Consider the following 25,437-nt stretch of genomic DNA (forward strand, 5'->3'; position numbering starts at 1 on the left):
GCAAAGTTCAAAAGGATTTCCGTACAATTTTCCTGTAACAACCGATTGTGTTTATTTATATTCCATCTAATCCCAATTTGAAGAATGATTTTTCGAAGAAGGAATAATATCAATCATTATGACAAACTTTGATAGCTTTTTTTTAAAATCCTAAGATTTGTGAGGTGTGTAAAATGATCTGTATATTTAAGTTCTAAAATTCATTCTGACTTTCTAGTCCTTTTTTTAACACAAAAGAACTCTGCATTCTATAATTATCTTGATTTGACTAGGGAACCTTCTTGATAGACATTTGTCTATCTTTCTTTCAAACTATAATGCTTCTCATGAAAGGGGTCTAAGTTTGTTTTTGCTTCTTTTTACAACCCCCCCCCCACTTTTGAAAAGATTTCATGAAAAATCACAGCAGTAATATTTTTCTACATTCCAACTGCCATCTTTAAATTGAACTAGCTGGAATGTGTACTCCTTGATTCTTAAAAATGCTAGTATATTGTCCACATGATAAAATGTTTATTGTGGGAATTTTGTTTTGTTTTGTCTTGCATAGCTACACACTATTCTGAAATATTGTTTAGAAACACTGGTAGACAAATATAAATGTTTCATTAAAAAAAAACCAATGTTTTTCCTAACAAGTTGAATCATGCCAAAATCATTAAAGTTAACAAATCTGAAATAAACTAACTTAACACTATTTCAATGGTCCTCATGTAAAATAATGGCTTTTAAAACAGGTAGATTTAAATACAGCTACAGAAAAACATATCTACACTCTCTTTAGTAATTTAGTTACAGTAATCCAGTTGTTTCAGAATTCTTGGCCACCAGTTGTCAATGAAGGCTGAGAATTTTGAGTGCTGCAACCAGGTACATCTCAAAGACAATAGGTTGAAGGAAGCTGATATATGAGATAGCTTTACAATGTATCTCACCTGAAGTTGTGGTTTTTGCTGACTTTGATGTTGTAGAATTGGCCGCATTCTTAGTTTCCTTGTCTTTCTCTTCATTATGAGATGATTTTATCTCTGGAGTAGAGATATTTTTGGCAGCTTTATCCACAGATTCCTTCTTCTTTGGAGAAGCTGTTCTGGAAACTTTATCTAATGATTCCTTCAAGCCAGCAGGTTTTGGAGAAGCTACTTGCTTAGGTTTGCTATCACTCTTCTTGGCAGGAGAGGAAGATTTGGTCTTAATCCCCTGCTTTTTTGTTTTTGTTTTTTCTTTCAGATCTTTTTTCAAAGGCTTCCCTAGATTCTGGTCAATAGGTAATGTCTCTGGATCTACCATGGAGACATCTGGGTGCCTAGGTGAAGGGCTGCGATCTTGAACAGGGACTGGGGGAGGGTCAATGTGTTCATATGTAACCGTTTTATCTGTCGGTATCGTTTCAGATTCATCTTCTGAATCAATGTTAGCATCTGCTGTAATGGAAGGACACTCTTCTGTTTCAGGGGGTACATCCGAGTCGGTCTGTGATGGAGCAGATTCACTTACAGAAGTTGGGGGTGTTTCACCACACAGTCGAGTTTGCTGCTTTCCTCCAGAGGGTGGTGGAGCACCTCCGGACTGAATTAACAGCTTTTCTTGGTCTTGAGATTGTTCCTCATTTGCAAACCATTCTAAGGGGTTAGGATTTATAAAAGAAGGTGACAGTTCTGTTTTAGGATGCTTGTACTCACAGGATGAGACAAGGCATAAATCAACATCTTGACGGATTTCAGATTTTTCTGAAACAAAGTATTTGTCATTCTCATAGCTATAACTTGAAATGTCAGGTGATTTGGTAGCTTTCTCTGCATACTCAAAAGGATAATGGACAGACTCTGATGGTTTGGTGGATTTTTCATAAGAATAATCAAGGACTTCTGGTGACTTGGTGGTTTTTTCTATTTTTTCGTAGGAATAACTATCTGCCTCTATTGAACTGGTGATTTCCTTTGTTGCAGCATAGTTGTAATCAAAGGTTTCAGGAGATTCAGTGACTTCCTCTGTTTTTTCACAGGAATAACTAACAGTCTCAGGTGACCTAGTGGTTCTTCCAGTTTCCTTATAAGAGTAAATAATCGGTTCTGGTGATATGGATGTTTCTTCAGTATCCTCCTGATCCTTAGATGCTAGAAGTTCTTGGCCATGTTTTGTCTCAGGATCTTGAACTATTGATGTATGATAGCCAAACAATTTGTCTGGGGATACGTGCAGTGATAATAGTGATGACTGAGAAGCAGCCATTGTTTCTTTCATTATGGGTGGTGAATCTGAAAAACTAGGTGAATACAAAGGAGAAGATTCCCGTGGTGTCAATGAAGATAAATCAGACTTTGGTGAGAGTTTCTCTCCCAAGCTTTGCATTTTTTCTGATGGAAATGTAGAATGTAATGGCATATCACTAGGCTGTGTAACAGCTGATAGGATTTCTTCTTGCAGGGGAGAACTCGCCTGTGAAGGTGTATGGACAGAGGAAGTGGAAGGTGAAGGTGAAGCCTCTATTTGAGAAACTGAAATAATTTCTGAAATATCCTTCTCGTTGCTAAAACATACTTGTTCCACTGGTGATATTTTATTTGGAAATCCATGTTCCTGCATGTCTGAAGGGCTAAAATCAACTTCTGTGGGACCATTTTCAGATATATGGTGCATACCAGCACCTACTATGGGTTGATCAGGCGACTGTCTGCTAAAATCCATGGCCAAAGACTGTTCAGGTGAATCTTGTCCAAATTCTACTGACATAGTCAATTGTTCGGGAGATCTATGATCTAGTATTGGTGTTCTTGACTTTGCTGTTTTAGGAGAAAAGTCTGGTGGAGAAATGGACATTGGTCTTGGACACTCTTCTTTAGAGGGAGACATTTCTGTTTCTTGAAATGTAGTTGGTGTTTGTACAACAGACACAGAAAGAGAATCATCAACTTCAGTAGAGTGAGGAGATCCAACCTCAGCATGTAACGAAGGAGATACATCATCAGTGGTTGGTTCTGGAAATGAACTAGTAGCAACAGATGCTGTAGAAACAGACACAACTCCTTCAATATGGGAATAAGTATCTTCTGCTACAACTTCATCAACAGGAGTTGCAGATTTATCAGAGACAGTACTTTCAGATATTGACATTTTAGTGTCCTCTTTGAAATAGCCTAAATGACTAATATCCACCTGAGTAGGAGAAACCTCTGCCAGCTTCCTCTCATCTAAAACTAATGCAGAATGAATTTCTGAAGTTTCTAAATCATCCTTTTTCTTTTCTAGGAGAATGTCTGATTTTAGAGGTGTCAGCTCCAAATCTTTTTCATCCTGCTGCTCTTCGAAAATGTTTGTCGAAGTAATTTCAGAAACTGCGCTCTTCTGCAACACAGAATCATCTGTTTCCCCTTCCTTTTCAAAGGCAATTTCAGTTTCTTTGAGAGATTTTATATCAGCACTTAAAAATGTGTCATAAGAAGATTCTGTACCAATAAGTGGTGGACTTCGTAAAGGTGAAAGCACTTTCTCAAAAGGCGATTCAGAATCAGGCACTGGTTCATCCATTGGGCTTATTCTGTGTTTTGCAACATTATCTTTGGCTTCACTAACTTCAACACTGATGGGTACTTCAGTTGTCTTTACAGGAATCTCAGTTGGAAGTTGGCTTGACTTTTCATCAGTGGGAGACTGGTAATAAGGAGTGTGACCAGCACTTCCAGCAGCTGATTGTGAAGGGGATACCACTTCTAATGTTTTATCATCAGGGCTGGGGCATTGTTCTTCCTGGGTTTCGTGATGCTTTTCTGGCAGTGCTGTTAGAGATATAGGCTCAGTTGCTGCTTTAATCTCATTGGGAGTTAGGGAAAAGTTCACACTACGCTCGCTAAGAGGTGTTTTAGCAACCGGTGATAGTGGGGTTGGACTTTCATCTATAGTTGGGCTAAACTTCTCATCCCAAGTTTCTGAAATGTCTAATTTATTAACAGTTTTGAATTCATTTTCCCGATGATGATACAGATCCTGGAAGGAAGTTTTGTTAAATTTATCTTCCTCTAATGAAGAAGGTGGTGAAATGGTAGAAGCTGAAACATTATAGTCTTTGCCTTCAGTAGCATCTGTTTTTGATCCTTCGGATGCTCCATTAAAAGCATCAGGAAGAGGAGCAACTTTAGGTCTAGCAAAATCTTGAGAATAGAGGGCTGACTCATACTTAGTAATGTTAACATATTCTTGGGAAGGAGATTCACTTTCTTCATTGTTTGTTTCATCACTCATTGCATCTCGTGGAGTTGACATTCCATCCATTGGAGTTGGTTCACTGGATATTTCAATAGTGGACTGGGTATAACCTGAAGTAGCAGTGAATTCCTCAGGCTGGTCTTCTCTGTTTTCTTCATCTGAAACAGTTGCTTCACTTTCTGACCCACCAGGTAGAGTTTCATCATGGATTGAAGATGCCGGTTCCTTTGCCGGAGATGGAGATTCTGACAATTTAGTTGGAGTAGTTATAGGCAAAGCATATTTATCATCCATTTCAGCAGCTTTGTCTACTACAGCCATGACATAATCCCCTTCAGCTTGTATTTTTTCAGTTTCCTCTTCATCTTTGACCTCCTCAGTTTTGTCTTCTTCAATGTCTTCTTCAGTGTCTTCTGTTTCTGCCTTTTCAACTGTTGTTTCTTCTAAATTTTCCTCATAGTGGTCTTCATACTCCATTCTAAATTCTGCTATTTTGTCATACATTAACGCCTTCATTTTTTCATTCTCGGGCGCTTCTATCATTTCTTTTTCAATCTCCTCTGTTTCAATGATATCCTTTACTCCTTGCTTTTTGAAACTGGTTGGCACTTCTTCATTGTCCCCTTGTATTTCTGCCGCCTCGGTCTCAGCCTTTTCTTCATAGTCACCTGCCTCAGAGGATTCTTCAAAACCTGCTCCTTCCTCTTCGAACTTTTCACTGTCATCAACCTTCTCCTTTCCCACAGACTCCAGCTCTTCAGGAGTTTGTTCACATTCTCCCTCAGGTTCTGCAGCGGTGATATCTTCATCAGGAGAATGAGTTGGACCTGCTATTTTTTCTTTTTGAACTCTATAATCTTCCTTTTGCTCTATGTCAGTTGGCTGGCTTTCATTTTTAATTTTATCTTCCTTTGTTTCCTTCACCACTTCAACTTCTTCTGCTTTCAGTTCTTCAAAATCTTTTGTTAAGTCTTCTGGTGAGGACATAAGTGACCTCTCAACTTCAAGTTCTTTCCCACCGGCTGCTAGGCTTCCAGCTGCTACTGTTGCAGCCCCAGCTCCCAAAACAGTCACTGCTGCAGCTGATTTTTCTGCCACTTTGATCTCTTTCTTCACTGGCTTGCTTTTAACTTTTTCTTTGGGTTTTCCAGCAAGTCCACTTTCTTTTTTAATGGGTTCTTCCTTCTTCTGTGGTTTTGACTTTGCCGTAATCTTCTTTGATTCAGGCAAAGCAGCAGAGGTCTTCTTTACCTCCTTAGGAAGCTTCTTGATTTCTCTCTTTTCTTCCTTTTTCACTTCCTTTTTCTCTTCTTTTTTGGATTCTTTTGCAGCAGCTTCTTTCTTTGGCTCTTTTTTAGATTCTTTCTTTATTTCTTTCTTCAAATCGTCCTTTTTAGGCTTTTCTTCTTTCCTGGCCTGGGATTTTTCATCCTTCTTAGGGACTTCTTTCTTTGACTTTTCTTTCTCCTCTTGTTTTTCTTCAGATTTTACTTTTACTTCCTTTTTCACATGCTTCTCCTTTATTACTTTCGGTTTCACATCGGTGGCTTGTTTTTCAATAGTTTCAGATTTCACCATTTGTTGCTCCTTTGCCGTTAGGTCTTTTTCAGTGACAGAGAGCCTACTTTCACTTTTTGCTGGTTTTTCTTTTTTTACGACGGGTTTTTCTACTTTTGGAGCCTTTTCTGGTGGGCTAGATTTCCCTGTGTCAGAGGCCTCCTCTCTTGATTCTTTTCTGAGTGTCTTTGTAGACAGCGTTTTAGTGATTGGCTTGAGACTTTCTTTACTGTCTGTTCTCTGCTTCGGTTTTGTCTGCTTTACTGCTGGACTTGTCAGTCCACTTAAATCTTTTTGTGTCACTATGGGTTGCTTAAGGAAGTCCAAATGTTTGAGCTTCTCTAGGCCATCTAATATGCTATATTGTGTACTGTTCCCCGGGAAAAGAACTCGGATGATTTTTTCAGCAGGGTTTGCAGGATGCCATACAATCAATGATGAGATCGAAGTCAGGTAGGAAACTGGGATGTCTATTTCTTGACCATTTGGTAATACCAGTTCAGTTTTATCTTTGTTCGTACCCGTCCACTGCTGCATGAAATATTGCATTTCTTTGCTGTTTTTGACTGGGTTAAGCACATACATTTCCAGTTTCCCTACACCCATTTTTTGAAAAAGGATAATGGGCTCAGCGTTGTTTCCTATATTTCTAAAGAGAGGCTCTGGTTTCATGGAGAGCTTGTTTAAGTATTGCAACGTAAAACAAGCCTCTTCGACGCTTCTTTTTAATTGCAAATTAGGATCAGGGTTTCCTAGGCTTTCAGGAACATTAAGAAATACAACTCCCAAATCAGGTGAAATTAGATTTTTCATCCAGTCGCTATTGGTAGTAGAGCCTTGAGACTGCTCCTCTTCCAATTCTGCCATTTTCCGTTGCAACATGCTGTTAATTCCTGGCAAATTATCATCTCCAATGTGAGTGAGCAAAATTGAATCTACTCTGTCCAAATGTCTGATGAGTTTCCAGAAACAAGATTTTCTCTCTGATCCTCCGTTGATAAGCATGTTGAACCCATTCACAGCAAACAGTGCGGAATCTCCTCTTCCACCAGGGAAAATGTAACAACAAGGCTTAGAAAGTTTCAGAAAGCCTCCCGAGGTTGGCGGCTCCAAAATATCAAATGGGGATGGTACTTCCACTGACTCTGACAAGTATTCTGTGAATTCAGAAAGCCCTTCCATTTCAGGCAAAATCGAGGAAGAATTCAGCTTAATGTTGATGAAATCTTGAAGGTTGTGTCTGTCAAGGTTTGAATTCTTCCAGTCCCCTTCCTCAGGACAGAAAAGTGTTAAACTGGCTTTGTTGGCAGGATGAGTAGTGCTCAATAATTCTCCAATCTGGAATTGAAAAAAACCCAAGCAGAAATAAGATATGATTGTATACACTTAATTCATATTTATGTCTCAAAATTAAATCAGCAGAAAGTGGATGTGCTTCCTGAGTTAGAATTTTGCTTCTGGCCCCCATAATTGATTTCAATGTTCTAGTACAAATCAAAGTAATTATGCTAGTCTAAAGTCTTCTTTTCTCTAATATACACTTGTTATCTGCAAGGAAAAAAAATAGCAATTATATACAGGCTCAGTGCCAATGCATTTCCATATTAAGAAAAGTTGCTTTTATTTCAAAAGTATTTAAATTCTGGTTTTAGCCATGGAAATATCTCAGCTGTGTTTGCTGACTTCCTAGAAAGATTGAGCCAATTTAATGTTATTGTTTTAGGCTTAGATAGTAACACTACCTACATTTAAAGAGCAAAGTAAGCATGAAGAAGGCAGATATACTGGAACAGGGGTGTCAAACTCCCGTGGGATGCCTACACCTGGCCCATGGGGCCAACCTGGAAACAGTGAAAGACCGCAGTGCCTCTGCCAGGGAAAGCAGAGCCCGGGAGGGCTGTGTGCTAGCACAGGAGGCCGTCACAGCTGAAAACAGAACTCGGGAGCCCGTTTTCGCTTACAGAATGCTTGGGCCACCACAGGCACCCCGACACGTACGAAGATGTGTGAGTGTCTGGGGAGATACAGTGTGTGAGACTTGGGGATAGCATGCAAGGGTGCATGAGTGGCCAGGGAGAGTATACAAGTGGCCAAGGAGGTTCAGCGTGAGTGTAGTTGGGCTTAGTGAGGGTGCAGGTGACAGGGAGGCACAGTGCAAGCATGGTGGGGATCGAGTTGGCTGCTGCCAAGTGAAGGAACAATTGCAAGTAGTAAGGCAGGAAGGGCTAAGATCAATGAGGTTGGGGAAGGATGTTCAAGTGGCCAGGTGAGGATGTGTGAATCACTGGAGAGGCACCACACAAGCACAGTGAGACTTGGGGAGAGTGTGCAAAGTGGTGCAGGTGGCCAGTGAGGAACGGCGCAAGCAAAGGAGGACTGAAGGTGATTCTGCAGGCAGGGGAATTTTACTTAAGCAACTTGAGACCGTCCCTGCTGGCTTTCTGATCGATTTCACTTGTATGCAGCTACGGGAAAATTGCAAATCACAATCATGTGATTGTGGGGTACTATAACCATCATAAGTGCAAGCTGGTTGCCAAGTGCCCTGATCATGATCATATGATCACAGGGACGCTGGAATAGCCAGAAGAACCAGTTTAAGATCCAGTTGTAACCACTGCTAGTTCAGCACTATCATGTTTTAAAAATTTCTCATTAACTGAGAATTAGCTGTATACTCTGGAGTTATCTATTTGCTTTATTGCATATCATCCAGAAACCCCTCAGGTTGGTGATGGATATAAAAACTGTAAGCAAATAAATTAAAAAATGACTCTTTTATTCCTTGTCTTGCAGTCTACACAATATTTTAAAAATGTATGATGGACATCCATTTCTGATTTTTTTTACTCCTCTTCAAAACATTAAACGACTAAATCTGCTGTACAATCACAAGTACAAACAAAACTTCAGCCTCAATGAATTACAGAGCAGCAACAATTAAGGAACAAACCTCTTGGTCTGTGAAGATCTCAATGAAATTCTGAAATGAGAAAGATCCTGACTGAAGAATGAGTTCGCCTGTGTTTTCAAAGTTCTGCCCAGTTAGTACCAGAAGTTTATGTCGTGCAGCATCTGTTATCATTAAACGCACCTGCAGTAGAAGATACAAATAATCACTTTGAAACATATTTTATACTTCATGCTTTCTTTAGGGGGAAAATTAATATGAATAATCTCAAGGAAATTATAGATTACCCTTACACCATATTTATCAAAAAAAAAAAGGAGTAATGATTGTGTTTCAGTGAGGGAGGAAGATTGTTTTGTAAAAATACAAAGAAGCCTCAAATATATTAGAAAATATTCAAATACTTTGGCCACCTAATGAGAAGGAAGGATTCACTGGAGAAGAGCCTAATGCTGGGAAAGATTGAGGGCAAAAGAAAAAGGGGATGACAAAGAATGAGGTGGCAGGATGGAGTCACCGAAGCAGTCGGCGTGAGCTTAAATGGACTCCAGAGGATGGTAGAGGACAAGAAGGTCTGGAGGAACATTGTCCATGGGGTCGCAATGGGTCGGACATGACTTCGCAACTAACAACAACAATATTAGAAAATGAAAGGGGAATCCTATTTAAAATCAAAACAATAATGTTAATCCAATCAAGTTAAAAGAACAGAATAGCAAGTCCAGTGAAAATTAAGAAGTTTGGGAAGTTTGGAAAAATAAGCATCTATGGTGTTATTCACAATAATCCTAAACAGTGGATTTGGTCTGTGCAATGTTGGGACTACCAGATTGCAAAGATCTGGATGACCATTAGAGGAAATCAAAAATAATTTTTGTACTTCTTTGCTATCATCTAGTAAGTCATCCAGGCTTTTTGATGTTAATGCCAAGGAAAGCAACCACATACGTAATTGATTAGCATATGTGACCCCAGAATTTGCCTTGCCCTGAAGTGGAATAACAGTATATTCTAGGTGAGCATTCAAGGGAAGAGACTTAAACAGATATGTTTTCATAACAACAACGCCAGATGATTCCAAGATATGCATCAATAATTTGGTCTGAAACTAAATTTGGTATATTAAATCTGAAATATTAAATAAAAGCTTTAAAAAGATTGTTAAAAAGACACACACGATTTATATGATTTATTTTCATAGGATATATGCTGTATTCCATAGTAAACATGCATGGAAAAGAGAATCCAAAGCTTAAGTCTCCCTTCTATGGGAACACTGGTTTTGTCTCCACAATCATCATCAGCATCTTATCCCTCTCAGTAACCTCACCCTTCCTTTCCCTGACACAATTATCTAGCTACCCCTTCGTCTGGTTTATGTGGTAGTGCTAACCATGGCAATGAGCTAACATTCATCCTCTTTTATCTGACTGCAGTTTGCTGCTAAAGAGAAAACCGCCCATCCACTGTGGGTATAAAACAAAAGCATTCTGTGGAGAACATCTGTGGAGGATAGGGGAATTGTGACCACTGTGCCTTATTACCTAGCAGGAAAGGGAAAGCCACAGGAGGTGGGCCAAAGTGGGTGATTCTAGCAATGGGAAAATTACTTCCACATAGGAAGGAAATGCTGCAAAGTGGACTTCCTGCTGTTCTCTCTGGACTAAGAGCCAGGCTATTAATTTCCTTAGCTTTCCAAATTCTAAGAAAGTCTCACAAGACCACAGGGCTTTGAATGATACCAACCTGAGATCAAAATAGCCCCCACCTGTGTGAGGGGATTTAATTTTCATCAACAAGAGATAATTATTAGCAGAGAAAAAGTACCTCATCCTCCTACCTGTAGTTGCAGGAGAAATCGAATTAATGATCTTTTTAATGCTACTGTATGTTACCAAATGCAGGAAATCATGTGTCAGAAATATATAATTACAGGTAGTCCTCACTTAACAACTGTCTTGTTTAGAGATCATTCAAAGTTACAATGGTACCCTTTGAAGTATCCCCACAGTTATGTGATCACAATTTGCATGCTTCACAGCCAGCTTCCAATAAACAACTTCTCAAAGGAGAAGCCAGAAGTAAAATCAACAAGTTGTGATCATTTAATGCCTCACTTAATGACTGTGGGTGATTTGCTTAATGACCGCAGTGGAAGTGGAGTTATAAGCCCATCACAGTCACATGCCATCTTGCTTAACTACTGTGCTACTTAGTGATGAGTTGCCAGTCCCACTTATGGTTGTTAAGTGAGGTCTATCTTTATAGCTAGCGATGAGAGTAATTTCTTCAGATCAATAATAACACAGTTTTCATCTTGTCTTTGATTGTCAATAAATTAGAATAGGCCATAAAAAAACAAGTATCCCCACAGTTTTGATTCAATGTATGGATGTTCATAGCTATCTGCAGTGATAAAAAAAATATCAATAATGTGCTTCATGACATTATGATGCAAATCCAATCCTTTCATACTTGCGTCCTAATGCCCAGCACAAATATATGTCATGGAATTGAAAGAATAGAATATTTGTAGCTCAAGGTTGAGCTATGTCAATTCTGATTATGTTACCTAGTTTGGCAATGAAACGTCTGCAAGAAAACAATCAAGCTCAGAGAGTATAAAACACCACACATGCCATGGAGTTTGCATTGGGACAACATGTGCTTTCTCATTTGCTCCTCCCTTCAGACACATATGATTCAATGAATTACCTTTTATAATGAGTTCTGGGATAATCACTAAAAGCTTAAGAAACAGAAAAAAGCAAATTCAATGTTGATTTAAAACTAGTTATGCTGGGAAATAAAAATGTACCTTTACTTTTAATGGGCTATGTCTCTTTCCTGTTTATCATTATTATTAAACAATGAGATTAGTGTTTGACTATCTTATGAATGTCACTTAAATTTCATCCCTTTTAAGTGCACTAGATTCATTAAAAACAGACTTCTCTTCTTTTGTTGGTACTAAGACTCTAGAAAGGCTGCCAGCATATTTTACAAAGTGAACAGCTTTTCCAGGAAAAACAGACAGACAAAAATATTTCACTAATATATGGCTTCTGCATTATACTCCTATATTCTATGTATTTAAGAGGATGGCATGCAGAAATTGGCAAAAGTAAGAAATTGACAGAATTCTTGCCAAATATCACTGAGAGAACGTTGTCAACTTATAATGAGGAATATCTATTATATTACTGTAAAAAAAGGAAAAGACTTTTTTTTAGAAATAAAAAACTTCCTCAGATAAGATCAAAATTAACTTTAGCAAAACAACAAACAAAAGCAGCCCATTCATTAAGATAAAGGGAGTCTGCAAGTAAAGAGATCAGGATTTTGGATGATAAGGAAATTAAATATATGTTAAAGAAAGACAATGATTCAAGAGTTCTCAAATTAAAGATAACAATTGGCAATATTTTATAAAGATATAGAACATTCTCCAGAAAATCATCTCCATGAAAAACGGGAAGAAAATAACCAATCAAATGGTAATTTTAAAAATATCCAAAAGGACTCAGAAAATTATACATGCAAGTTGATATTGGTGGGAAAATATCAACAGGATATTAAATATTTGGAAAACTTGTAGAAAACCATAAGAAAAAAAATGTCACAATCAGAAATTAATTTAAAATAAGCAGTAAAACATGTAGAAGAGCTTTAATCAAATTGATGAATGTGCACTACTCTTCAAGATGGTTTAGATGAATGGGTGGGAACAATAGGAAAAGTGACCTGTCTCTCTGAGTATTTATAGATTTGTCACAAGCATTTGATTGACTGCTGAGAGAAACAGGATACTCCCATCAGTCTGCCATGCATGTTATTTTATATTCACATCATTTGCTTTTTCCTCATAAATTATAGAAGAAGATATAAATGTTACCAAGGAAACAGAAGGGTATATGAAATATCATTTATTTATTGATTCATATATTTAGGGTTTATTTTAATTTAGGAGTGGATGAAAAAATGAGAGGTAAACATGAAACCGAAAATATAACACAATTAGACCACAATATTAATATACACTATTATTGTACTTGAATATAATTCACACTAAACTCAGTAGAACTTACTTAACAGTAGACATGCATTCTATTTCATTTTGAGTGATATAGATAAAATAGATAAATAAAAATATCAGTATCTCTAGTCTAATTGCTAAGCCCATAGTATGTAATTTTGCTTAAAGTATATCAGCATAGGTATGTTTTTTTTTAAACTACTTTACCTCAGTGCTGACTGCTTCATCTGAAGGATTAATCAGCACAACAGTTTCTAAAACTTCACTTCTGTGGTGAAGGATTTTCTGACCTGTGAGAATATGGAAGATAAGAAAAATGAATTTTAAATCTTGCATTTATGGTTTCCCTATACATATTTATTCTTCTAAGCAAATTGCTTTTTTACAGAACATTTAAAATAAAATCTACATGTTAGTATTATGAAATAATTGTGATCCCACAACATAGTTTAAAACCAAATCTTTTGATTCATTTTTTTTTCATATTACCGGAAATGTGTTTATTTTTCAATGCAACTGCCAGCCATAGCTTTTTCTAACTTTCCTTTTCTTGGCATCATTCTGATGGGTGCTTCTTTGTTTGAGGGAGTAAAATTAATTGGCAATTTAGACGGATTATGAAGGCAAAGCCACTGTTTAAGCACCCAACTGGCAATTAGACCAACATCTTAGGAAAGAAGTGTGGCACATTTTATTAAAAAAGCATGCAGAGAGAAAACTGTTTAATTGACAAGTTTTTTAAAAATTATATTTTTTTCAGTTCAACATAATTCAGGATAATAATTTGTACTAGTAAAGTTATAAAATTGAGCTTTTGGTATTAGTAATGATCAACAATATGTCATCTATGCTTATTCAAATGCCAACTTGTCCTATAAAGATCTTTTCTCAAAGTCGTCTCTATATTGTTTGTACAAAATCACTAGCAACACAATATTTAATTGATTAGTTACATCAATTAAAGTTAAGCTACATCAATTAAAGTTAATCAAGTTAAATTGGCTTGTGATATACATACATACATACATACATACATACATACATACATACATACATACATACATACATACCAGAGGTGGTATTTAGCAGGTTCTGACCAGTTCTGGAGAACCGGTAGCGGAAATTCTCAGTAGTTCGGAGAACTGGTAAATACCACCTCTGACTGGCCCTGCCCCCATCTATTCTCTGCCTCCCAAGTCCCAGCTGATCAGGAGGGAATGGGGATTTTGCAGTAACCTTCACCTGGAGTGACGTGGGAATGGAGATTTTACAGTATCCTTCCCCTGCCACACCCACCAAGCCATGCCCACAGAACCGGTAGCAAATTTTTTTGAATCCCACTACTGATACATACATACATACATACATACATACATACATACATACATACATACATACATACATATATACATGCATACATACATACCAGTGGTTGCAGGCAATACACCCGGTACGGGCATACTGGTGCCTGCCCAGAGCACCAGGTACCATTCCAGTATGGTGCTCCTGAGGGTCCACCCACCCGCCCGAGCTCCTTACCTGTATTTGAGCTCTTTGGCGCTTCTGCTTCCATGCACAGAGCGCACGGTGCCTGCGCAACGCTCCGCCAAGCAGCTGGAGCGTCGTGGAGGCATTGCAAGAGGTAAGGACACATGTGCATAGCATGCACATGTTCCTGTAGTGGACGCAGGGCCCCGTTGCAAACATACCAGTTGCAACGGGATCCGGAACCCACCATTGATACATACATACATACGTGTGTATCTATCTTTTAGTCTTTACAGTAGATATAATAAACTAATAGGACAGCAATAAATATAGAAATCTTTCTCTACAGTTAGGTCATATTAGGTCTATTTAGAAAATAAAAGTATATGCTAACTAGCCTGAATGAGAATATTTAGAGTTAGGGTTTCAATACACCTAGAGGACATGGTTATTGAAGGCTATGCTATCTCTAATTATTCTTATTCAGTTCTGAGATAGTGAATAGATTAAGAGGGCTGATCTAGTTCTATATTGATAGCACATGGATTCCCCCCCCCCGTTTTGCAGCATCTGTCTCTGACATCTGTCGCCCCATTGATTAAATAAAGTCCTTTTGAGCTACAAAATCTGGGCTGCAAAAATCCAGTTGATCTGAAGATGGAAGCAAATTTTTTTTGTGTATTTCTTTGTTGGCATACAGATTTTTGCAGCCTGAATCTGGGATCTCTAGTTGAAAATATTTCCTTCTGGCACAATATTCTACAGATGCACTGCACCCTTGTTAAGAATTTCTTTTGCTCAGAATGTTCATAGAGCAAGTCAGATGGCCAAGTAATCCTTTACAGTGAAATTGATTTTATCTTCTCTGTGCTCTAAATATCATTTCCTTTGTATACAAGACCATTTATTTTAGATAAAGTTTACTTCTGAAATAATAAATAGAGGCATGGGTAAATAAAGACACCATTACTTTGACACTATTTCCACAGTAGCAACTTCGATTAACATTGTTATTAAATCACCATATCTTTCATCACAGATCTATGTAATGTTCAATAAATTAGTCAAAACATATCACCATTATAGCATGTAACGATAATTTGCTTCTCTATTTTAACCAAAACGTTGAACATGAAGGATCTATGAAATGTCTGCTAGAGTTTCCATGAAGAAAGGGAAAGAGTGATATTATTTTTAAAAAAGATTCCATTTGATAATTTATGGGAGAGGCAGACATTCAACATTTGAGAAAAACTTAATAAAGCCTTGCTTTTCAAAATAACTATGCCTGTGGAATTATAATCCAATGCATGTTTATGTGAGAATAAAAAGTACTATATTTGGGAGGGAATTAGTTCTGAAATGCATAGGACTCCACTTAAGTTTCCCTTTTATGGTATGAATAATAAATTTACTGCAGATATTGCAGTACAAGGCACTTAACTTATGTCACATGAGCAATTCTTTCTTTTCTTTTTTTCAATTTTTCAATTTTATTAACAAACATATAAAATACACACACACAAAACTTAGACGTACAACACATTTACACAATGCAATGCAAACAGGAACTTCTTGTTCTTTCTAATAGCAATTATCAATCGATACCGCTCACCTTTATATTATTTCCCCTTCTATTGTATTTCATTTGGATTTCACCATTCTTAACTCTCTTATTTTACTCATAACTATTATTTTTGAGTTTTGTTATATTCCTTCATTGACTCTTGTTTCTTTCCTCCATCCACCTATACCATTTATCCCATATCTGAATTTTGTTTCTTCTTTTCCCTGAATTTCTTTAGTTAGTTTGTCCATTTCAGCACAATCTATAACCTTTCTTATTATTTCATCTTCGCTTGGAGTTAATTTGTTTTTCCATTTCTGGGCAAAGGCAATCCTTGCCACTGTAATTATATGTAGTATTAAATACTGCATTTCTTTTTTATATTTTGCAGACATTATTCCTAATAAAAAAAAAATTCAGGTTTCCATTCTATTTAAACACCTGTTATTGCCTCCAGCCAATTTCTGATCTTTTTCCAAAAAATTTTAGCCTTCCCACAAATCCACCATAAATGATAATATGTTCCGTGTATTGATTCGCATTTCCAACATTTTGGGGCGGTATTTGTTGAGATTTTAGCTAACCTTGTTGGTGCCAGGTGCCATCTATAAAACATTTTGTACTGGTTTTCCTTGTATGCAACTGATAATGTCATTTTAAAGTTTGTTCCCCAAAAATTTTCCCATTTGTCTAATTTAATATTATAGCCAAAGTTCTGCGCCCATTTTATCATTTATTCTTTCACAATTTCCTCTTCCATTTTATACTTCAGGGGAAATTTATATATTCTCCCCATCATCTTTCTATCTGAGCTTTGAATAATTTTATCCAATTTGTGTGGTTCTGTTTCAATGTCATATAATTTAGTATCTTTATTGTATTTAGTTTTGATTTGCAGGGAAGTTAGCCAGTCAACTTTCATGTTCTGTTCTGCCAATTCTTCAATTGTTTTTAAATTTCCCTGTCTATCAATTAAGTCTCTACATCTTAGCATTTTGTTCAAATCTATAAAATTTGGATGGGTCGTCCTTTCTGTCGGTGATAGCCAATTCGGAATTTTCACATAGTGGATTTTTTTTTATTTTGAGCCATTTTTGCAATAACACTCTTCTAATTAAATGATTTTGGAAGTATTTGTGCGTTTTATTTTATTATCCCATAGGAATGTATGCCAGCCTGCTTGCAAATCATGGCCTTCTAAGGTCAAAATTCTTTTATTCTTTAGCTCTATCCAATCCTTCACCCATGTTATTGTTACTGCTGATGCGTATAGATCCCAATTTGGTAATGCTAAACCTCCCCTCTCCTTGCTGTCTTGCATTGACTAGTTTAATCCTCGCTTTTCGTCCCTGCCAAATGAACCTACCGGTTATTTTGTTTAGTTCTTATGAACCTTCAGTTGAAAAACAAAGACAAAAATGAGCAGGCTGGTAGCTTTTCTGTGTCTCTTTGCAAATTAGCTTAGAGATAATTATGGAGTCCAACTTCTTTCTGTCAAATGGAAAATTTATGTGCAAAATAGAGTCTATAAAGAGCCCTCATTTGAAAATAAGGAACAATTTTGTTTTTAAAGATTTATTTGAATCTCAGATTTTTTAAAAAAAAGTGAAACAGAACAAATTTAACATAAATGTTTAGTATGGTAATTAGGAAATGAATTCCTTGTTTTAATATTTTCATCCAAACAGGAAGTTTGCTTTGAGTAGGTTGTTAACAGCAAGCTACTCAAAGCCATTCACAAAGGCAGGAACCAAAAATATGTGTTTCAATCACTGAATTGACCATTCCCCAGGGAGGAGAACATTCTGTTCATGGCCTCTGGACCATATGTTTGTGATTTTAAAACTTTACCCAAAGGGACAGTGTCAATTCATTAAAAAGCAGCATAATTAGGATAACATTTACAGAATATTCTTATCAGCCGTCATTTACTGAAATTTATTTTTACTCACAATAAAATTGTTTAATCTGGTATCATATTTATCATTTTTAATCCAATGGAATGAAGGAAATAAGATATTTAAAAGTTTCTGCCTATCAATCAACAGAATAACTCTGAAAAACAAACAATATGCATTCAAATATCTCCCAAAAGAAAGGAGGAAGGGAGGAAGTAAAATTCGTATGGTACATCTCCACTGAAGACACAGTTGGCCGGTGCTTGGAAAAGTGCCAACTCTTCCACTCTAAGCCCTTTCAATTCCTTTCACACGTTTCCCAAAGCAGAGCTGCTATTAAGGATTTGGGGGGGGGGGGTTCAGAAGGCATATTATGCATGCTTTCCATATCTTATTAGTTTTAATTGGTGAGTTATTTATCACTTTTTTAAAAAAATACTTTATATTTAAGTTTTTAGCAATAGTAAAGGACAAAAACAAAAATTCAAATTAAAGAAAACAATGGAAAGCAAGAAAAATGCAGAAAGAAAAAGGAAAAGGCTTTTGAGAAGGTAATGGTGCACCCCCTCCACAAGGGGCCATTGCTTGACCCAGATAATCCGGATCATTTTCATCTAATTTCCAATCTTCCCTTTGTAGAGAAAGCTATAAAAGAAGTGATTCTGCTGCAGGTCAGAGGACTCTGGAAAAAGTGGATTATCTGGATCCCTTTCAGCTGGGATTCAGTCATGTATATAGGACTAAGATGGCACTGATCACACTCTTGGATGTCATCTGCTGGGAGCAGGAAGAGAATAGTATCTCGAGCCTTGCCTTTGACTTTTGTCAGCCGCCTTCAATACCATCAATTATGGTATCTTCCTGGCCTGCTCCAAGGGTTAGGGTGGCGTTGTGTTCTGCTGTGTTGGTTCTTCTTTATCTGGGGTTGGTTCAAGTTGCAGAGGAAAGGTCCAGCCCACAACCACAACTTTGTGGGATGCCACAGGGCCCCTTTCTTTCTCCTCCCCCTCCTATTTAACTATTTATAGAAAGCTGCTGGGTGAAGTCATCCAATTATTTGGAGTGAGGGGAATCTGTCTCCTGACTACATAGATGATTATTGGTTTTCTCAGCTACTGTGTACTTTTTGTACATGTATATTAGTTTTTTTGTTTTTTTAATCAACTCTGTTGATTTAGGAAGTTATATAAATTAAATTAATTAGCAATGGGATATTAAAAACAATTCAGATTAGAAAATTACAAAATGAACATTTTCCAGCAATATATTTAAAGATTCTCTGACAAAAGTAACATCAGTTTCTAATATGTGTTTCTAGCGATTTGCATTTTGTACTTGGCTTCTCCTACAGCTTTTATTTATCAAAGTAAAGCCCTTAAAGCCATTTTGCGATGTAATTTTGAGCATACTGATTTTTTTCAGAAATAGAAGTTTCTGAGTTCAATAAGATCTGAACTGAATAAATATATTTAGAAGAATTGCAGGCTATGAGCTTTTTCCAAATTCCAAAAATTGAACTGAGAAAATATTTATGATTAATTAAAAAAACACACAATATCCCTTCAAGTATTTTACTAGATACCGGTATTTAATTGCAAAGCAAAAAAAAAAAAAAGATTAATACATACAAAATGTAAACATTGGTTTTGGTGGGGGAAGGGGTGGTATTTCAGTTATGGCACTTTTCAAGAGTTTGATTCTTATTTGCTAATGATGAAAAATATTTTGAATTATCTACTGTATTTTTCTGAGTATAAGACACTCCAAAGTATAAGCCGCAACTAGTTTTGGGGGAGGAAAGCAAGGCAAAAAAATCTGCCTCTGCCTCCCAGCAATTTGCCCCTTGCAGCAAACAGCAAGTTTCACTTTCAATTTCAGTTCCCCATTTTCTCCATTTGCTGCAAGGAGGTAAATTGCTGGGAGGCAGAGACCAAAGGGTGGTGGGCGATGGGTGGGCGGGGCTCATTTGGTGTATAAAACACACCCAAATTTTCGCCCTCTTTTAGAGGGGGAAAAGCTGCATCTGATACTCCAAAAATATGGTAGTTGGAACATCTTTAGGGAACAAATAACTATTACACCTAAAGAGCAGCTATGTATTCAGTAAAGATTTGTAAATCTAAATTAACCAATTATTTATCTGAAATCTTAAAATAAGTTTGGCTTGATACTTGCTGGTAAATTTTAATAATGGATTGTTTGTTCTACCTTAGCTTTTAAGAAGAGGCATCAACTGTCTCATGAAAATACAATCTACTTGGAATTGTTCTATTTACTGCCACAATACTTTGTCGGGTCTTTTGAAAACTCAAATAATTTTGTAGGGAAGTCTCTGAAGTAAACTGTTGCCTTAAATCAAGTTGTGTGCAACTAATGGTGTTGACTACCAAAATAATTGTATCTGCTCTTATCACTATATATTGATTTGTTGTATCATTTGCCAACTTTGTGTGACATTTAATTTGCTGTCAAACTACTGCCATTAATCAACCACAGACAAACAGCTGACCTTTTGCCCTTATTATTTACTAGGGGAATAAATGTTTCTTCAAAACTGTTCTATATATTATACCTTGTCACACTGCTTCTATTTATGTTTTAATAAAGCTGGAATTCCAAGGTAACTGCTAGAGCCATTATCTAAATGGTCACAATTGCATACATATATAAATCAAAATCCTACGTTGCTTTTCTTCTATGGTTTGAATGTACACTTAAAGGCCTTAAATTGTTGCTTAATGTACCCTGGTCTATATCCATAGTAAAGATTTGTTTTAATTTTAATTTGATTTAAACATATTTAATTAAATATCATTAGCTTTAATTTAGTTTAATAATTCTACAGTTACAGACCATTCCACAGAATAACAATCTGATATTTTCCTTAATGGACTAATACTAGCTTTCTAATTTACCAAGTTATAATTCATAAGTGCCTAAGATGGATTTATCTTCCTTAATACTGATGCACAAATAACACCAAGCAATTGATGCTCATAACATTCACATTATTCCTGCATCAAAACCACACCTGAAACAATAAACCTACCTCAAGGGAAATTAGCTTTTCTTTGTGGAAAAAAAGAGAGAGATGATGGGGCTTAAGAAAAGAGACCAGTAAACTGTCTTAGCTACATTGTTGGCAAGAATGCGTATCTTAACTTCCAATAAATATATATAAAATTCTAAGCAGAGGGCAGCAAAAAAAAGAAAGAAAGAAACAATGCTTCAATGGAAAGATATCATTATACATGCTTTTGTAGTACATGCCAAGCCGAAACTAAGCAAGATGTCATTTTCTTTTCCAGATTCTCACAGTGCTGTAATTCTCAATGACAGTGTGCTAACACAAAGGTGGAAGATTAGTAGGGAAAGAGATTATTGCCAGCAGTGATATTAAGTGGTAATGATGTATGCCTTTAGTAGCATGTTCATTAAATAGTTTGACCCATAGCACTGGGTCAGGACTTCCCACTATCCTCATAGAAAGAGCTGTGAGAACATTGAGAACAAGGTGGCTGTGGGGCTAAATGCAGCTGGATTTTTAATCCTCTTTGGTACTGTATTCTTAACTTCTGCAAATCTTCTGCTACTGTCCCTTGTGTGCATCCTGGATAGTGCATGAAATGAAATGAACAGCCTGAGTCTTAGGCAGCCAAAAAACAGCTCTATACTAGTCTCCTGGGTAATGTACCAACATCATATGCTGAATAAATAAATCTACTGCTACCTCAGGTAGTGGTAACAAGAAGGAGGGTCTCCAACAATCTGCCAAAGTTATGAGTTCGGGCCAGGATGTTCATTGCTGATCAACAAAAGTTTGTCTATGGAGGTAATCCTCAACTCACAACCGTTTTTTAGTGACCAAAATTTAAATGGAGCTGAAAAAAGTGATTTACAAACATCCTCCCACTTAAGACTGTCATAGCATCCCTATGGTTATGTGATGGTGATTCAGGCACTTGGCAAACAGCATGGATTTACAATGGTTGAACATCCTGGGGTCATGTGGTTGCCATTTGCAATCTTCTCAGCTGTTCCCAACAAGCAAAGTCAATGAAATAAGTCAGATTTGTTTAATGAACATAGCAAAAACAAATCATATATTCAGTCACAGTCACATGATGAATCACTTAATGGTGGAAGATCTGATTCCAACTCTACTTGTAAGTTGAGAACTACCTGCATTCATGTTCAATTTTGCTTAATTCCTGTATTATGTTTTCCTTTTCTCCACACATTTCACCATTCTGTTTCTATTTGTTTTCTTCTTCTATCTTCTTAAAGAGGAAACCATCCAATGCCTTAGTACTATTTTGTGGATTGCGTCTTATATAGTTTTGTCTCTTAGTGACAAATTAAGGTAAATGGAAATACACTATTCCTTCATAACATCCGTAGCAAGTCAGCATAATCAACATTTCTTTTTCAGATGATCTACTATAGTTTATCTACAAAGCTATTTTTAAAATGTTGATTAAGCTACTCTTCACAGATAAATGGAGAGAGGGGGAGGGAGGGAGGGGGAGAGATAGAAGCTTGATTTGGGCTCCATTAAATTATGTGACAGTCAGTTTAGAACAGTGGTTGTGGCATCAGGCTAGAAATCAGGAAACTGTGAATTCAATCCTACCTTGGCCATGAAGCCAGCTGGGTGACCTTGGACCAGTCACTTTCTCTCAGCCTTATGAAGGAGAGAAAGGCAAACCACTTCTGAAAAAAACTTTGCCAAGAAAAGGAGTACTATGTGTGCCTTAAGAACTTTTGAGTAAAGGCAGAATGTAATTTATCTTCATCAACTATTCAGATAAAAGTGGCTTAACTGGTATTTCTCTGAAAAATGAAAAGTAACCTAAATTATATTTTCTAATGCAAAATTTTGTTCTTCACATCCTGTTTTTACAGTAAGTTTCCTACTTGGCTATCTCATATTAAAACACTAGCTTTATGGAATATAAATAATATATCATAAGATGCAAAAGATTCTTTGCATTTTAATATCTTTGGAAAGGTTTCCTCCAACAGTTTTATAGACTCTAATACAGTAATTTCCTGAGATGTTTAGGGGACACTAAGGAGTAATCATTGTGATACTTGTTTTCAACCAAAATGTCTCAAGAAGCAATTCAACATATTAAAATAAGGTTATAAATTAATCCTGACTCCTTTGTCTATTTTAGTTGCTCCTACTAGTAGCTAAATATTGTGATACTATGAGACATCTTTTAAACATTATTTTCACGCCATTCTGGTTAAATTACATTTTTCAGTGCCATATTTTGCATATTCTTAAGAAAGCTAAACATATTTTTCAAAACACTTAAATCATTTAGGAAATCCTAATTCTTTCAATTCTCCATCTGAATTTATTTAAAGACAACTAATACTTCCTGGCATCAATGATCTCGCATAATGTTAATATGTTTAAACTTATTTTATTAACTGATATGTACTGCTTGAAACAACCCTAAGTTATCTCCTACCATGCTTTATATTTTAGAATATGAAGTCTGCATATTAAACTTGTTTGAAAAAGATTGTCCTTGAAAAAGATGCAATAGGGTAACAGCTACATTTTAATTAATGAGTATATGGTGATTGTCCCTGAAGATGGTTTAAGAAATTGTCAGAAACAGCTCACAAACAAATACCAAGAATTCAAAGGAAGTCTCAGCCTTAGTCACCGTCCTGAATAATAGGAAATACTGTTGGAAAAATGCAGTGGTTTTCTAGCTTGGAACAGCAAGAATATAATGGGAATAGTATCAAAAGTACATACCATTTGGTTCAGTCATAATAGAATCTCTGTTTTAAAAGATTTTTGAAGCAATACCAGCCAATAACAGAACCAATTCAGTAAAATAAACGGCCACTGTTATCCAAGGCAACATCACAAAACTAAAGAAAGAATTATCTATTCTCCAGACAAACATTTTCAACGAAGCGTGTTCCATATATTTTGGGGATACAACTATTTACAGTCAGTATAGCTAATTTTAGTCCCAACAGATGGAGAACTGCTCTAAATTAGTATTTTTCAAACACATCAATTGTAAGATTGTGGACTTCAACTCCCAGAATTCTCCAACTTAATGAATCAGTATTCTATACGCTATACCAAGTAAGCAGAGGATTTTAGATTCAGAAAGCTTTCTTTAGAACAGCGTTTCTCAACCTCCTCTATTTTAAATTGATTTTAGAGCATGCTGGCTGAAGAATTTATTAATTTATATCATTGAATTAACTATAGAGCTAATAATTAATTCCTTCCATTCTAACTAAATTAGAACAGACTTCTGTGGTGGGATTACATTGGGGGGGCATTCTTTTAAAATGGTTTCATTCCAGTGGTGGGATGCAACCAGTTTAACAACCAGTTCGGTGAGTGCACACTTTGTGCACATGTAGGTAGCATTCAAAAAACAACCTTTTCAAGCTTCAAAACTTACCTTCTATGTCAGCGTCTGTGAGTAAAACAGCTGACGCACAAAAACAGGGAGATATAGGAGAGGAAACCACATGGGTGGGTGGGAGGGACCAAATGCTCACTAGAAATACTGATTCACCCAAACCAGTCCAAACCAGCTGAATCCCATCCCTTTTGCATTCTCTCCAGAAGAATGTGCTGTAAGATTATTTGATATCTTGAATGTTGATCTACTGTGCCCCACAGGATTCCTACCTTGCCTCCCATGAAACACTAAGATAAGTTATATACAATTTTTGAAATGGGTATTATCAGAATGTCCATGACACTCGGCTCTCATGTTCCTTTATAACCAATTCTAAGGAAGTAAAGCTGTCTTTATTTAAGAATGGCCTCTGTGAAATTAAATACAAATAAGGCAAGGATGATAAATAGGAAAGTGGATTCGGGAAAGTGGATTCCACCTGAAATTCAGCCTGTTTGGAATGAGCTGTACTCCCTTTATCAAAATTGTGATGATCACAATGAGATGCACCTTGTTCAGAAGGGTTTTACCATTAAGATTATTTTAGCATTTCATTGCTAATTTTAACTTGTATTTTTTTAAAAAATTTACATCTTGACTTTTGTTTATAAACTTTGTTAGCTGTCACAAAGAAAGAAGGCTGAATATATATCAAATAAATAGTTTGATAATGAAATGAAAAGTTTAATCCCCAACAAAGATGATGCTGTAAAATATAACCAGTCTTCTTTGCCTGATAACATTTTGAAGTATGCCTATTAAATTGGAAAAGGGGAGGAAGAAGATAAGAAAAATTGAACAATAAGTCACATCTAATGCCTTCATTACTACTTCTGTTACTGTCTCTCTTCCATTTCAATTCCAATTAGAGCAATTATAAAAAAATAAAGAGCATTGTCAACTACTCATCCATCACTTAGAAAGACTAAGGATGTGTAGATGATGACATTTATAGGTGCAGACCCCAATGGTTTTTTTGCCAGAACTACTGTAATATTTTATGGGTGAGGCTTTCTTTTTCTTCTGACTATTGAACTTGACCCACAACTTTATAACACACATTGTTCTGGACCTCACTTATTTTTCTTATGTTTTTCTTCTACACTTAGCCTCTTCAAACTCTTGGTACTGTTATTTAAAGATCCAGTGGTCAGCCATTCCCAACAATCTGATCCAGGGGTGTGCTGCTGGGAGTTTGCAGGGGTTTGGGAGAACTTCTAGCTAAGATTCTGTGCGGTTCGGAGAACCCCCAAATCCAATTCCTGGCTGGCCCTGCCCACCTTGCCCCAAACCTCTCAGGAGTCCCCACGCAGCCCATTTTGGAT

The 25,437-nt window shown here is 36.5% G+C and overlaps 1 protein-coding gene across 1 annotated transcript in view; it reads right to left on the reverse strand.

The window, feature by feature from the left end:
* MAP1B (microtubule associated protein 1B) overlaps nt 1–25,437 on the reverse strand; it is a 68,022-nt gene that overhangs the window by 14,131 nt on the left and 28,454 nt on the right. The window contains exons 3-5 of the mRNA XM_081941845.1: nt 12,915–12,997; nt 8,714–8,854; nt 936–7,098 (exon numbers count right to left, since the gene is read on the reverse strand). Of these exons, the coding sequence (XP_081797971.1) occupies nt 936–7,098; nt 8,714–8,854; nt 12,915–12,997 (6,387 nt within the window). The remainder of the gene's footprint in view (nt 1–935; nt 7,099–8,713; nt 8,855–12,914; nt 12,998–25,437) is intronic.

The sequence above is a fragment of the Natrix helvetica genome (genome assembly GCF_964273705.1).
Source record: "Natrix helvetica genome assembly, chromosome: 2".
Lineage (NCBI taxonomy): Eukaryota > Metazoa > Chordata > Lepidosauria > Squamata > Natricidae > Natrix > Natrix helvetica.